A 15,422-nucleotide genomic window follows, 5' to 3' on the forward strand; every position below is an offset into this window, starting at 1 on the left:
GGCTTACCCAGAAAGAAGCTCAAGTGAAGGTATAAAAACATTATTAATATGTCTGGAACAGACAAATCCATGGGGATGGAAAGTAGATGAGTGACTGCCAGGGGCTGGGGAAGGGGAAAAAGAGGAGTGAATGCTGATGAGCACAGGGTTCCTTTTACATGTTCTGGGATCGGACAGTAGTGATGGTTGTACAAACTCCGTGAATTATACTAAAAACCACTGAATTCCGTGCTTTGAAAGGGTGGATTTTAAGGCACGTGAATTACATTTTAATGGTTTTTAATTGCAGAAGAAAAATCTTTTGAATCCCCTGTAGCAGCGAGGGGAACTCTAAATCTGAACTCTTTTGCTAAGCAACTCACGTACCCCAGGTGCATAGCCTGGGACCCTAGCAGTGTGAAGGAGGCTTTATCCTGATGATAGACTTCCAGTCGAGAAGACATCACTCTCAGGGCCCCTGGCACTGGATGTGGCAGTGCCCCGGGGCCACCCTGTTATGGCAGTTACTGCCTGAGTAAGTGACACCAACCTCCATGTATTTGTATTACTCCTACTGCCTTGCAGACCTGCAAGGAGAGTAAGGGTGCAAGTCTCCTCAAGACCTCTCAAACACCCATCTCTTTGCTCTTTATCTTTGGTATGTATTTCCAGAGCCGTGTCAGATATTCAGTTGCCCCTGTGTTGGGCCAAGCCTTAGGCTGGGTATTGGGTTCACACCGAGGCCCCTCACCAGTCAGGAGATGCAGCTCTAGGGCTGAAGGGTGGCAGGCAGCTCTGACCCCTACCTCAACCCTAACAGCTCACTCTTCCTCATGACACCAGGCATCGCGGCCTATGCAGAGGAAGGAGATGAGTCGGAGAAGCTGGGTGCCAGTGGGAGAGACTGCAGCCAGGTCAGGACTGAAGCAGAGGGCATGGGGTCATCAGTGTAGGGTGGACTAGGCCCTGGCCTAGCCCAGGCTGCTTTGTGAATTGAACTGCTAGATTCCACTGAAGTATTAAAAAAAAAAAAAAAACCTAAATATTTATTTGCTTCATATTTACAAAGTAGGAAGGAGACCAAGGGAGACCCCCAAGAACACCCCCACACCTGGCTGACCAGGCCCCTTGCGCTGCAGAGGAGGCAGACACAGCTGGAAGGGACAGGATTTATGTTGCATACTTGAACTACAGTGAGTGTAAGACTGGTCCTATTTACAGGGCAGAAACACTACAGGTGGGGCATGGGGGGCAGCAGAGTGAGCACCAGAGTCCTGGCCAGAGGGTGCCCCTGCTTGCTGCCTTCCCCAAGTCTCCCAGAGGCATCTCTGCGGCCCCGCTAGAGTTCTCCAGGGGTGGGGGGGAACGGGGTCCGCTCACATGATGCTCGCCGGCGTGAAGACAGGGCCCACGCACAAGGTGTCTGTGATCTCCCAGCCACAGGACAGAGGCTTGCACATGCCCTCGGTGTCCTCGTCCTGTTCTGCAGGCAGCAGCTGCCCTCGAAGGGCTTCCCTGCAGGCAAGAGAGGGGCACTGGAGGCAGCCAGCATGGGGCCCACAGGCCAGAGGCTCCTGAAGGCCCCTGCACCAGAAGACCCAGCCCCCTCAGTATAGGGTTCCCACATGGGCCCCAGAGCCCAGCCTAGGGCAGGAGTGGGGCAGGTCTGCTGAACTCTCCCCGCACCGCTCTATTCTCCCCTATGGTCCACTTCCACAGTAAGGGGAGAGGAACCCACATTTATCGAGCACTCACACTATACACCAGACGTTGTGCCAGGCACTTTACTTACAGTGTCTAATTGTATCCTCCCCCAAATCATAGAAGCGCAGCATTATTATCCCCATTTTACCGGTAAGGAAGTTGAGACCCAGAGAGAAGTGACCTGCGCAAGGTCACATCCTTAGAAGGTGGTAGAACTAGGATTCAACCCAACTGTTTCCATCGAAATCCCACAATCTTTATAGCCCAGGCTTAGGACTTTAAAAAATAAAATCATCTCCTGCCCCCTCTCAAAATCCCTACGAACCTACCTACCCAGGCTGATAAATGGCTGTACCATCTGACCAGCTGCTCAGACACAAGTTGGGAATCTTGTTCTCACACCCAGTCCATCCCTGCCAAACCCAGCTCCAGAATTCCCTCACAGGCACCCATCTCTCTCCATTCCCAGTGCTGCCACCATCTCTAGCCGGGGCCACACGGCCTCCCTGCTCTGCTCCTGCCACCACACGATTCAGGCCCAGGTTCGTCTTTCCAGGAGGCAAATTCCTGTCCTTGAGTCATCATCAGCTTCTGTTTGCTCTCAGACGCTGCTCAGCCCAGTCTCCCACCTGCAGGAGGGCCTCCCTCTTTGCTGATGTGTGCAGTTGGTGATCAGGCTGTTCCCTTCTGGCGGAAGGCTCCCCAGGCCAAGCACCCTCTGTCTGTCTCCTCATCGCTCAAAACGGATTGGTCCCGTTTCTTAAAAAGTTATCAGTGGCTCTCTACTGCCTTCAAGATCAAGTCCAACCTGGACCTGCAAGGCCCTCCTCCATCCAGTCTTCCGCACAGGCCACTCCAGTCAGGCACAACTACTTGCAGCTCTGTGAATGGACTGGACTCAAGCCCCCACATCTCTCGGCCCAGACTGCTCCCTTTCAGCTTTCCTGCGCCTGGCTGCCTCCTCCGTACCCATCAGCCCTGACCACCCCTCCCCAGTCTGCCGTCTCTCACTCCCCAGTACCTTTCTGCCCTCTGCGCCAGTGTCCACGTGTGCAGGTCACCGTGCTGTCTAAGGTGCTCTTTTCCCCCCAGGGCCCAGCACAGAGCCAGGCTTGAAAGCAGGATGTTTTGCCGGGACTTCTTTGATATGGGGAATTTTTCGGCACGGTCATTTTAATACATCAAAATTTTTTGTTTCTAGTAATGAATAAACTGACTCCCCACAACCTCCTCTGTTTGCTTAAGGTGGAGCTGGGATGGGATAAGGAGGCCTGTGGTAGATTTTTTAAGTTTGTTTCAGGCCTTGTCACAATATCCCTGAGGTCACAATGGCTGCATCAGTCCATCCTGTGCCCTTGCGGGGAGGAGGTACAACCAAGGACTGTTGACTGGATGAATGAAATGTGACTTTGATGCTGCGCCCCATCAAGCGGGGGTTGCTACATTGTTGGGGGGAGGGGGTCCCTCAAGCATCTAGTGTGTCCCCCAGGACACAGGCAGCACTCACTCCTGAGGCCCAACATGGAAGTCCCCCCAACTGCTCCTGCCTCCCCAGGCATCTCCCAGCCCCGAAAGGGGGCTCTTCACCACTGACCAAAACTCTCTGTGATAGCATGGATCCCGCAGAGTTGTGTGCAGGTGAGAGGAAATAATCATATGATTCCTGACCTAACGCCTGACAGGCTCAACAAATGTGACTTCTGTCTGCCTTGTGCCCCCCTTGCCACCCTGAATCCCAGCACTGGCCCGGTGAGGCAAGCAGGGCTAGTGTTGTGTGCATTTCCTGTGAGGCTCGGCCAGCAGGCAAGTCTTTCCTGGGCCACAGAGCAGCCACCCAACTGGTCTGCTCAGTCCACATCTGCCCTTGTCCTCCCTTATTCCCCCCCGAGTAGCCACCGTGGTCTTTCTAAAATCCAAACCTGACCACGTCACTCCCCTGCTTCAAATCAGTCCATGCTTTGCACTGCTCAAAGCCCTTCACTCGGCTTTCAAGGCCCTTCCCAGATCCAGCCCTGCTCCCTCTCCAGCCACAGCCAGCCTCAGTTTCTTGAAGGCAGCATGCTCACTCCCTGTTCCTTCTGCCTGGAGCCCCCTACTGCGTCCTGCTGGCTAGCTCCCATTCATCTACCACCTTCTTTCCTTTGGGGAAGTCGGTCTGGGCATCAGGGAGGGTTCTCAGGTTCCACAGCCCAGCCTCGCCCCCCGGTATTATGAGGAGTGCCTGTCTACCGGTCTGTGTCTCTCACAGGGTGCTGAGCTCCTCAGGGGAGGCTCCATCTCATTCATGGTCATGGCAAGGTGCCAAGTGCAGGCCTCACTTGGAATCAGCAGCCAAGAGCTACTTGTCAAGCTGGATTACATGCAAGCCAGTCTCAATTCTCAGATTTACCCCCTTTCCCTACCTGTTCCCTTCTCCTCCCCGACCCCCTTCTCAGGGCCCCCTTACCAGGCCACCCGGGACATGGCATACGTGACTCGGCATGTCTGGGCCCCCTCAAGGAGGGAACCCATGCCCACAGTGTAGGCGCCCATGTTCTCAAAGACCAGCCAGTCCCCTACGTGTAGTTGCGGCAGCCACAGGCCCTCAGCTATGCAGTCACAGCCATCGACCACGGGGCCCCACAGGCTGCTGCTGTACAGGGGCTGCTCCATGGATGATTTCTGCAGGAGACAGGGATAGTCACATTGAGCGCAGCCTTAGCATTCCTCCCTCAAAAGCTTTCCATGGCTCCCATAACCAGTTTAATAAAGACTGGATGGGCACGTAAGGCCCTCCAGCTTCTCTGCGCTCATTGCCTTATACATTCTGAAGCCACAATGCCTGGTCTTAAAGCCAGCCTCCAAGACTTACTAGCTGTGTGACCTTGGGCAAGGTACTTAATCCCTCTGTGCCTCAGTTTGCTCATTTGTAAAATGGGAATAATTGTAGTACCTATCTCCTAGGGTTACTGAAAGGATAAGTGAGCATATGTAGAGCATTCATAACAGTATCTGGCATATGACAAGGGCCCAGTAAGGTAGCGCTATCATTATTGTTATTGTTACCACCTCCTCGCTTTAGTCTTCACTGGCATATCTGCCGCTTTCCGAACCTCTGTAGCTCTTCCCCCTTCCTCAAATCCACCTTGACCTCTGGGCCCAGCCCTGGGGCTCCCTCTTCTATGAAGGCCTCCCAGTTACTCTCATTGCCATGCCAGGCCCCATTGGAGAAGCCAGAAGTACATAGGTGAGTAGACCCCACCCTCCCTTGGGCTCTGAGACGGGAGGAAGATGGACCTCCAACAGATAATCACAGGGTGGCCTGGCAGAGGTCACAGAGGACCCCATGGGGTAGACAGAAATTCCTCCCATTCAGGAAAACTGAGGCTCTGAGAGATTGAGTGGCTTGCCCAAAGACACAACCACCAATTACATAAAATGTTTTTTCTTAAATGACTGAAAAATCCAGGAAAGAACTCTGTAACACAGACCATTTGCTGACAACCAGTGCAATTTGTCACAGTGTGGGATCCTGCCAGGCAGGTCCTAGAGGAGAAGTCATGACCGAAAGATGGACGTGAGCAAACCCTGACTGCCTTTTAGTCCCCTTGTCCATCCCTGCTGTGCCATGTTCCAGTCACTCCAGTTGCCCTGGGCTCCCAGGGAAACCCTGTTTCCCTTCCCCCAGCCCCAGCACACCCCATGATGTTCCCTGAGGAATGCCACCAACTCCTAATTTTCCTTCAGATCTCAGCTACAATGGCTTCTTGAAAGTCTTTGCTAAAGCTCCATGCCCCACCCACAAACTTTGCCTTCATGGCCTTTGTCAAAATTTATAATTAGGTATTTGTGAAATGTATCTGCTCAGGCCTGTCTTCCCTGTCAGACTATAAGTTCCATGACCCCAGAGATCATGGATGACCTCCTTGTTCACCCCACCGTCTCCTCCATGCCTAGCAATCTGGCATATAGTAAGTGCTTTTATGAATAATATCTTTTAAATGAATGAATGAAGGGGTGCCTGGGTGGCTCGAGCCCCATGTCAGGCTCTGTGCTGACAGCTCAGATCCTGGTGCCTGTTTTGGATTCTGTGTCTCCCTCTCTCTGACCCTCCCCATTCATGCTCTGTCTCTCTCTGTCTCAAAAATAAATAAACATTAAGAAAGAAAAAAATTAAAATAAATAAAATGAATGAATGAATGAATGAATGAATAGCAAATATGAGTGGTGAGAAAGGGAAGGAAGGAAGGAGAGAGAAAGGGAGAGAAAGAAAGGAAGGGAGAGAGGAATAGAAGCCATCCAGAGTCTAGAAGGAGGTAGTAGAGAAGACCAATGAGGAAAAAGAAAAGGTGCTTCAATTCCTTAGCCAGCAGCAGGAATGCATAAAATTGAGAAAGAAAAGCCACAGATTCCATAGGCAGAAAAAATATTCATGTATATGAGAAGTTAGTAAGCCATTAGTTTCATTAATAAAGAAAAACATGCACATATTAAAAGTCAGAAATTCAAACTATCCTATATTCATTGATTCATTCAACAAATACTTATTGAGCACCTACTATGTGCCAGGCTCTGATCTAGGGGCTGAGAAGTTCATATTCTAAAAAAGGGAGACAAATATATCCTTGTTCATATAACTTAATGTTCTTGTTTATGAGCTTTTTGTTAATAAGTAAAATTGATCTCAATTGCTCTGAAGTATTTCCCTTAGCTCCACTTCTTAAAAAACATTAAGCTAATTTCTAAAGCTTTTGGGGGGAAATTCTATATATGGATCTATGAGGATCCTGAGAAAAGAGGTTCCAAAGGTTCTTTCACAATAAAGTAAAAAGAAAAGACACACTTGCATTATAATGAGTTCTCTTCTTTTTTTTTTTTTTTTTTTTTTTTTTTTTATTTTTTTTTATTTTTTTAATTTTTTTTTTTAAATTTTTTTTTTTTTTAACGTTTATTTATTTTTGAGACAGAGAGAGACACAGCATGAACGGGGGAGGGGCAGAGAGAGAGGGAAACACAGAATGGGAAGCAGGCTCCAGGCTCTGAGCCATCAGCCCAGAGCCCGACGCGGGGCTCGAACTCGCAGACCGCAAGATCGTGACCTGAGCCGAAGTCGGCCGCTTAACCGACTGAGCCACCCAGGCGCCCCTAATGAGTTCTCTTCTTATTAGTGGCATAAATAAAAAATCAGTGGGGAAAAAAAATTAACTTCGCAGGGAATAATGCAAAGCTATCCTTTTGCCATTTAAAGCCATTTTTTTAGGGGCACCTGGGTGGCTCAGTCAGGTGAGCGTCCAACTCTTGGCTTCAGCCCAGGTCATGATCTCATGGTTTGTGAGTTCAAGCTCCACGTCAGGCTCTGCACTATCAGTGTAGTCCAAGAGCCTGTTTGGAATTCTCTCTCCCTCTCTGACCCCACCCGACTTGTGCTCTCTCTCTCTCTCTCTCTCTCTCTCTTGCTCCCAAAATAACTTAAAAAAAATTTTAAGCCATTAAAAAAACAAAAACAAAAAAATTGTGCAAAATAAATATTCCAAAAGCATGTGGCAACACACTTGTTAAGTCCTGGCTCTTTTTATGAGTCTGGAAACTGAGTGGAAATGGACAAGCACCTGTAAAAATATCAGCTGCCCAATATGCTGCGAGGCCCCCCTCTGTGAGAGGGCAGAGCATGCCCACCACTACTTCACAGCTCATCTGAGAGGCAGCTGCAATTCCCATTTTACGGATAGGAAAGGCAGAGAGTGGAAGTGACCTGCTGCAGATTCTGGAGGACGTTAGTAGCAGAACTCCGAGTGGTCCTGGACAAGGGGCCTCCTAGCTGCACCAATGGGCTGCCTTCCTCAAAGAGGCCCAATAAGTAAGTGGATCCACAGAAGAAATAAGATCAAACACTTAAAATGTTCAGTGGCCCTGATAGAGTCCTCACATAATTCCCCAACTTTTAAAGAATGAATCAATAATCCCTATTCTACATAAAGTACACAAAAATATTTTAAAAGGAAAAAAATGGAATGAACAAGAGCAGCACACAAAAAGGCGAAAAAGCAGAACAAAAACATATGGTCACAATTTAACTTATGAACATACAGGAAAATCTGAAATGAAACCGTAACTAACCAAATCTGCCCTCCTAGTCAAAGAATCACCTTCAGTGATTTCCTTCAATATGGAACAATATAGACAATTTGCCTCTGTATGAAAGGCAGGGACAATATGAGCAAGGCGAACACTGACTTCATCATAATATGGAAAATACAGATCTACAATTGAAATCTAATTTTCCTAGTACATGTCAGTATGGCATTCAATAGCCTATACCGTCTATTCTTGATTAAAACTACAGACAAAGTCAAACCCCACAATGCAGAGAAACTATTTAAAATAAAGAGGCAACTCTAACTTAATGGAAATACATTAGAATGGCCTCATTTCAGAACCAGAAGCAACCTGAGTAATTAAGTTCAGCCCTTCATTTTTCAGACGAAGAAACCAGAGAAACAGGCTGAGATTAAGGTCAGTTACTTAGCCAGTATATGGTAAAGTCAGGACCCATGTCTTCTGACTCCAAGTCTGAAGCTTTCTGTCACCATTCCTATCTTATATATCATCTAATAGCCATTAGGAAAAAAATATTTTAAAAGGTATAGTATATAGAAAATGAAAAAAAATAAAATATCACATTGCAGATAACATGTTTGCTTACCTGGAAGATCCAAAGGGAAGGAGGTAATTTATTAGAGGAAATGAAGGAGTCTCGGCATGCAAGCCATTATCTCAGCTCAAAAACACAGGGAAATGTTTCCATTCACAATAGTAATGAAAGCATTACGTTATTAAATTCTTGGATGTACTTGGGCCACAATAACTTATTCAAAGAAAATAATAAAACCTTAATGAGAGAAATAAAATACAAGAGCTCTACACTCTCTTAACTGGAAAAACTTAGTAAAGCAAAAAAGAGAATTCTTCCCAATTTAATAGATTAAGTAGACTACTACTAATTAAAACCCCCAAGATATTTTTCTGAATGTTAGACATGGCATGATAAAAGAATAAATGTGAGCCTATCAAAGAATACTAATAAGCAATAATGATAGACTCAATTTTGTTAAATATTTAATTCCTACAAAAGAATATTTATACCATGTGTAAGATGTAAAGAAAAATAATAAAATGAATATCTGTGTATCCACCACCAGCTAAAGAAATATAAACTTTCTAATATCTTTGAAACTCCCGCGTGGCCCACCCAGTGACATGCCACTTCCCTAACCCCTCCGGAAGTAACCATTATCCTGAATTTTGTTTTCATTATTCTCTTGCTTTGTTTTCCACAAGCATCGTATTTAGTTTTGTACACTTCTGAAATTTATGTAAATGAAATTATAGAGTATATAATCTCTGCAACTTGCTTTTTTTGTTGTTGAAACTTACAGTCCTATATATATATATATTAGTTGGATGAATCTTGGGACTGTATATACACGTGTATATATATATATATATACACACACATACAGGTATATATATAGCCATAATTCACAATATGCTGCATAGAATTCATTATATGGAATACACGGTAATTTGTTTATCTGTTACCCTGCCAACAAACATTAATGTTGTTTGTTTCCAACATTATATATATATATATATATACACATTATATATATATATATATATATATATATATATATATATATACAGTGTATATATATATATATATATAATGTGTGTATATATATATATATACACATACAGGTATATATATAGCCATAATTCACAATATGCTGCATAGAATTCATTATATGGAATACATGGTAATTTGTTTATCTATTACCCTGCCAACAAACATTAATGTTGTTTCCAATGTTTTATATTATAAAAATTGCTCCTGTGAACATTCTTGTATTTTTCCCCAAATACATATGGGAGCTTGCTGGAAGATACGTTATACACACGTCTAACTTTACCTGAGTAATGCCAACTTGTTTCCCAAAGTAGAAATACCAACTCCTGTCAGTGTCTAAGAGATCCAACTACTCTATACCCTCACCAACTTTTGATATTGTCATGCTTTGTTTTTTTCTAATCTAGTCAGTAGAAAATGGTGTCTCCTCATTTGTATTTCCTTGATTACCAAGGAGGTAGAGCACTTTTTCATTTTCTATTTGGATTTCCTCTTCTGGGAAATGCCTGTTAAAGTCTTTTTGCCTTATTTCTGTTGCTTTCTATTTTGTATTGCTTTTCTTATTTTCTTAAGATTCTTACATAAGAATCCTCCATATATTCTGTCTACTAATCCCTTATCAGTTTATATATGTGTTTCCATATTTTCTTACAGTGTGTGATTCCCTCTTTCCTTTTGCTAACAGATGAACAGAAGCTCTTCATTTTAGTGTAAACAAACATCAGTTTCTTCCTTTTTGGTTTTTAAGAGATTTTTCACTGTTCTTCCTTGTTTCAAGGTCAGACAGATATTCTCCTATATTGATATCTGGGATTTATATTCACATGTGCTGTGAGATAGGGATTCAATTTCATTTTTTGCATGTGGACAATCAGGTGTCCCAGCATCATATATTAAACAATCCCCAGTGATCTTCTTTGCAAGCCCTATCAAAAATCAAGTTTCTAGATATATATGGGTCTTTCGTGTGCTCTCAACTATGGTTTTTTGCCTAATTTTTTTATGCTGGTGTCAAAACTAATCATTTTAATTATCATCAGTGTTGGTAATTACATTATATAGTTATCTAGATATTATATATTTCTATTATATACATTATCCATTATATTACCTATTTTTATTATTTTATGGTTACTCTAAACACTTACTTTTTAACATGCATGCCTAACTTAAAGTCTAAAGTCTAAAATTAATCAATATCTTCCTCTCAGTTAAAAACCCTAGAACACCAACTTGGTCACTTTACCTCCCTACTTACATTCTCATGTTGTCCAGTGTTCTATTTGATCTTATTTGTGGCAGAGGCTGCTAATTGCCTACCCCAGCAATTCCAACCCTCAGTTTTTGCTAGGAACATGACCACCTAGAATAAAGACCATATTTGCTAACTTTCCTTGCAGGTAGTTAGGGCCTTGGGACTAACATCTTAGCCCCATGGCTATGTACTTGTAAAACACAAGTGTTATGTGGCTACTTTTAGGAAGTTTCCTTAAAAGACAACTGGCACATCGGCTTTACTTCTTCTTCTTTCCTGTAAGGGCTGGCACTTCATTTTGTATCTACCAAGATGAGGACAACACCTAGAAATAGGTACAAGTAGGAGCAATATGGTTCCATATGACTCTAAAACCACTATACCAGTTCAGGATTGCCTGCGTCTAGACATCTACATGAGCAAAATAAGCCTCAGTATTTCATTCAAGTCATGTAAGTTGGGATCTACTCACAGCTGAACCTAATCACACCTGAAACCTATTTTTAACCCCACAAATTAACTGTTATTGTTGGAGTGGTGGTGACAGTCAATGATCCTTTGGATATACCCAAATATTTAGCTATCTTTGGTCACCATTCCTTCTTGCAACTCAGACCATCCATCTGGAATCATTTTCCTTATGCCTGAAGTATATTCTTTAGAACTTCTGTTTGTGAAGGTATGTCTCTCAGTATTTGCTTTGTCTGAAAATGCCTACATTCCATACTCATTCTTGAAAAGCAATTTTGCTGGATACAAAATTCTAGGTTGATACATTAAGGCTGCTACTCCAGGATCTCCTCCTTCCACTGTTATGGGAGAAAAATAAGCTGTAAGTCTGTCATTATTCTACAGGTAGTCTTCTATCTGTCTCAATTCTCTCACTAGTTTTAAGATCTTCTCTTTGTCCATAGTATTCAGTTTCACTAATGTTTGGGATTTGTTTGGATTTCCTAAATCTGAAGATAGGTCTTACTCTCTCCCAGTCTATTGACTCTCTGCCAGTTATTAACTTTTTATCTCTCAGCCTCCAATCCACCCTTCTTTGCCTTGCTTTGTGGTACTGGAGCTGAACGCTATAGACTTTCCTTATTTGCCAGGTAGCTCTAAGTTAGGCTTTGTCAACAGAGGTTGCTGGCAAGATCGGGAAGAAAAGACTTTTCCTCTTTTAGTATGCTGTTTTTCTTTGTGGCCCCCTATGGCTCAGCATATGAGGGTCTGGTAGTTCTTACCTCAGTGGCCTTCACAGTTCAACCTTGGCCCACACCCTCCAGCAAGTTTCCTCTCCACTCAGCAGCAGGCTGCCCCTATGAGTCAGTTGTGGTGGGCACCCTCTGACAAGTTTCTTTGTCACTGGCAGGCTGCATGTCTCTGTGACAGTCACAGCCTTTCTTCAAAGGTTTCAACCTCAGCTTTGGAAGGGGGAGCCCTCCTCTGAGTTGCTTCCTTCTTCACTCTATCTTACCAGTGGTAGTAACTGCTTTTGACCCTTTTAGTAATTAACCATATATAAATGTTGACAATTCTTTATATTAAAATTTCCCTGTTCAAATTACTGGTGTGGTTTCTGTGTCCTCATGCAATCTCTTCCTGAAACTATGATTATAGTTCAGACATTATGCCTTCTCACTCTATCTGCCACTTCCTGTGCCTTTCTTATTTTCTGTCTCCATGTCTTTGTGCTACATTGGCATAATTTCTTTAGCTCTGTCTTCCCATTCTCTAATCCTCTCTTCAACTGTCTCTAATAGCTTTGCTTACTCTGTGCACTATTACAATTTTCATACTTTTCATTTTTAGAAGTTCTATTTAATCCTTTTAAAATCTGTTAGATAATATTTTTATATTTGCTTATTCTTTGGTGTAATTTTCAGTTTCTTATTTCTTTAAACATTGTAAATATTTTGTTTTATCTTTAACATATGATAATTCTAATACATGAAATAATTGCAGGACTGATTCTGCTGTCTGTGACTTCTGCTGGCTTTCCTTCAGGGTAACCTATTTCTTTGTGTTTTGTGATTTTTTTAATGTGAGCTCATGTACTTTGGCACTTGTGAGAATTCTTAGAAGCCTAGGCTGAATATTTCTACTGCAGAGAGAAGTTGTGTTTGCTTCTGCAAGATAAAATAAATTCTAGCCTTGAGGTTTATCAGACAACACATCAGACAATATGAATTTGGGCAACAAAGCCAGGAAAAGGCTGGCTTATGGCTGTAAATTCTTAATTCTGTGCCCTCTTCCAACCACTACCAAGGTCAAAAAGACATGTTTTTGTTGTTGTTGTTGTTGTTGTTGTTGTTGTTGTTGTTGTTGTTTGCTGGCCTCCTCTGTGGGACACGTGTTTTCTGGTTTACCCTTACACTGATGATGATGTACTTTTGAGGGGTCCACAGCTTTATGTGAGGGATCCTATCAGATTCCCCATCCTGACTGAGTCCCTAGGAACCCATGCAGCTATCAAAACTGAAGATCAATACTACAAGGATTCAGCATACACTCCCAGAGAGAAACCAGTTTCAGAGTTAGGTTTTCTCTCTAGGTTAATTAACTCATTTGACTCATATTTGAATAGTCACTATTTTATGTGCTTGGGACACAATGGCAAACAAAATAGACAAAGTCCTTGTCCTATGGGGTTTACAGTCTAGCATGAGGGAGGCAAACAACAAAATAAAGAAGTAAATTATATAGTATATTGGGAGATAATAAATGATATGAAATAAAAGAAAGAACAGAGCGGGGGAGGGGCAGGTTGCAGTTTTATATAAAGCATAAGGTCTCACTGAGAAGATGACCTTTGGGCAAAGATGGAAAGGAGGTAAAAGAGTGAGCCCATGTGGTACTTAGAAGAAAGGTGATCCGGGCAGAAGAGCAGGTGCAAAGGTGCTAAGGCAGGAATGTGCCTGGGGGAGTTTGAGGAACTGCAAGGAGGCTGCGGTCACTGCAATGGGATGAGCAAGACCAGAGAGTGGTGAGGGAGGGGATCAGAGAAGAGACAGGGCAGGTCACAGAGGGCCTTAGAAGCCCCTGGAGGACTTTGGCTTTAATCTGAAGTGGCATGGGAGCCAGAGTAGGGTTTTAGGCAGTTTTAATAAAACCAGACATGATTTGACTTACGTTTTTTTTTTTTTTTTAATTTTTTTTCAACGTTTTTAATTTATTTTTGGGACAGAGAGAGACAGAGCATGAACGGGGAAGGGGCAGAGAGAGAGGGAGACACAGAATCGGAAACAGGCTCCAGGCTCCGAGCCATCAGCCCAGAGCCCGACGCGGGGCTCGAACTCACGGACCGCGAGATCGTGACCTGGCTGAAGTCGGACGCTTAACCGACTGCGCCACCCAGGCGCCCCATTGACTTACGTTTTTAAAGGATCTCTCTGGTTATTGGGTGGGGACTAGACTGGCTTTCACTCTAAGTGGAGATGCCTGCTTTGATTTAATTTTGACCTCTGAAGGATCCCCTGCTTTCTTGTAAGTCAGGATCCTGTTTTCTTTGTTGTCAGTGGGGCGGCTGTTGAGAGTATCTAGACTACCACGTTGCTGGAAATAGAAGGCACCCTACTGGTTTTCTAAACACAGTACAAAGCTATTGTCAAAACACTACGGAATAGGCTGAACAAGGAAAAAAATTATCAAAAGGTCAGGATAAAGACAAGACATAGTTGAAAAAAAAATAAAACTAGTGTATAGTATGGCAAAGAGTAATTTTAAAAAAGCATTAGGAATCATTACTTAAGGATTTTTAAGATAAAAACTAACCAGATCCACACTTGACAAATGCTATTGCAATACACTCAAGACAGAGTCCTGCTTTTTTAACCATAAAACACTAGAATAAAATACAATGGCAAGTAAGAAAGCCCAATCTTGTCAACAGAGAGACGGTCTTCAGGTAAAGTGGAGTGACTGAAGCTTGTACCCTGAATTCTGGTTCCCAAGATTCTTATAAAACTTCTGTGGTACTTACCTCATCTGGGCCCCTCTCCACACCCAACTATAGCTTACATTTATAAAGTGCCAATTCACATTTATTAAGTCGTATCTTTAACCCTAAATATATGTCATTTTAGACCACTCAATGAATGCTTAAAATGTTTATACATTAAAAGTCCACCTGGGGCACCTGGGTGGCTCAGTCATTTAAGGTCCGACCCTTGATTTTGGCTCAGGTCATGATTGCACAGTTTGTGAGACCAAGCCCCAAAATGGGCTCTGTGCTGACAGCTGGAGCCTGCCTGGGATTCTCTCTCTCCCTCTCTCTCTACCCCTACCCCGTTCTCTCTCTCTCTCTCTCTCTCTCTCTCCCTCTCTCTCAAAATAAATAAACTTAAAAAAAATAAAAATAGAACTATGGTGAGATCCAGCAATCCTACTTCTGGGTATTTATCCAAAAAAATTTAAATCAGGGTCTTTATGAGGTATTACCTCTCATGTTTACTGCAGCACTATTAACAACTGCCAAGACCTAAATGTCCGTTGACAGACGAATGAATTAAAAAATGCTGTATATACATATATCCAATGGAATATTATCGGCCTCATAAAAGAAGGAAATCCTGCAATATACAACAACGTGAATGAACGTTAAGGATGTTATGTCAACTGAAATAGTCACAGAAGGACAGATACTGCACGACTGCATTTATACGAGGTATCTAATAGTCAAACTCATGGAAACAAAGAATAGAAACATGGTTGCCAGGGGTGATGGGAGGGGAAATGGGAAGTTGGTAATCAATGGACATAAAATTTCAGCTCTGTAAAATGGACAAATTCTAGAGACCTGCTGTGCCTATAGATAATAAGACTGTATTA

The 15,422-nt window shown here is 43.4% G+C and overlaps 1 protein-coding gene and 1 long non-coding RNA gene across 2 annotated transcripts in view; one reads left to right on the plus strand and one right to left on the minus strand.

The window, feature by feature from the left end:
• Positions 1-1,134: 1,134 nt before the first annotated feature.
• Positions 1,135-15,422, minus strand: part of AZIN2 (antizyme inhibitor 2) — a 34,097-nt gene continuing 19,809 nt past the window's right edge. Inside the window, 2 exon segments of the mRNA XM_058718176.1 lie at positions 1,135-1,494; positions 4,130-4,344. Of these exon segments, the coding sequence (XP_058574159.1) occupies positions 1,356-1,494; positions 4,130-4,344 (354 nt within the window). The 3' untranslated portion in view covers positions 1,135-1,355.
• LOC131505072 (uncharacterized) lies at positions 1,461-4,473 on the plus strand. Its single transcript, XR_009258265.1, has 2 exons — positions 1,461-3,321; positions 3,932-4,473. It is a non-coding gene; the product is annotated as an uncharacterized LOC131505072 (long non-coding RNA).

Source organism: Neofelis nebulosa, chromosome 2, assembly GCF_028018385.1.
Source record: "Neofelis nebulosa isolate mNeoNeb1 chromosome 2, mNeoNeb1.pri, whole genome shotgun sequence".
Classification (NCBI taxonomy): domain Eukaryota; kingdom Metazoa; phylum Chordata; class Mammalia; order Carnivora; family Felidae; genus Neofelis; species Neofelis nebulosa.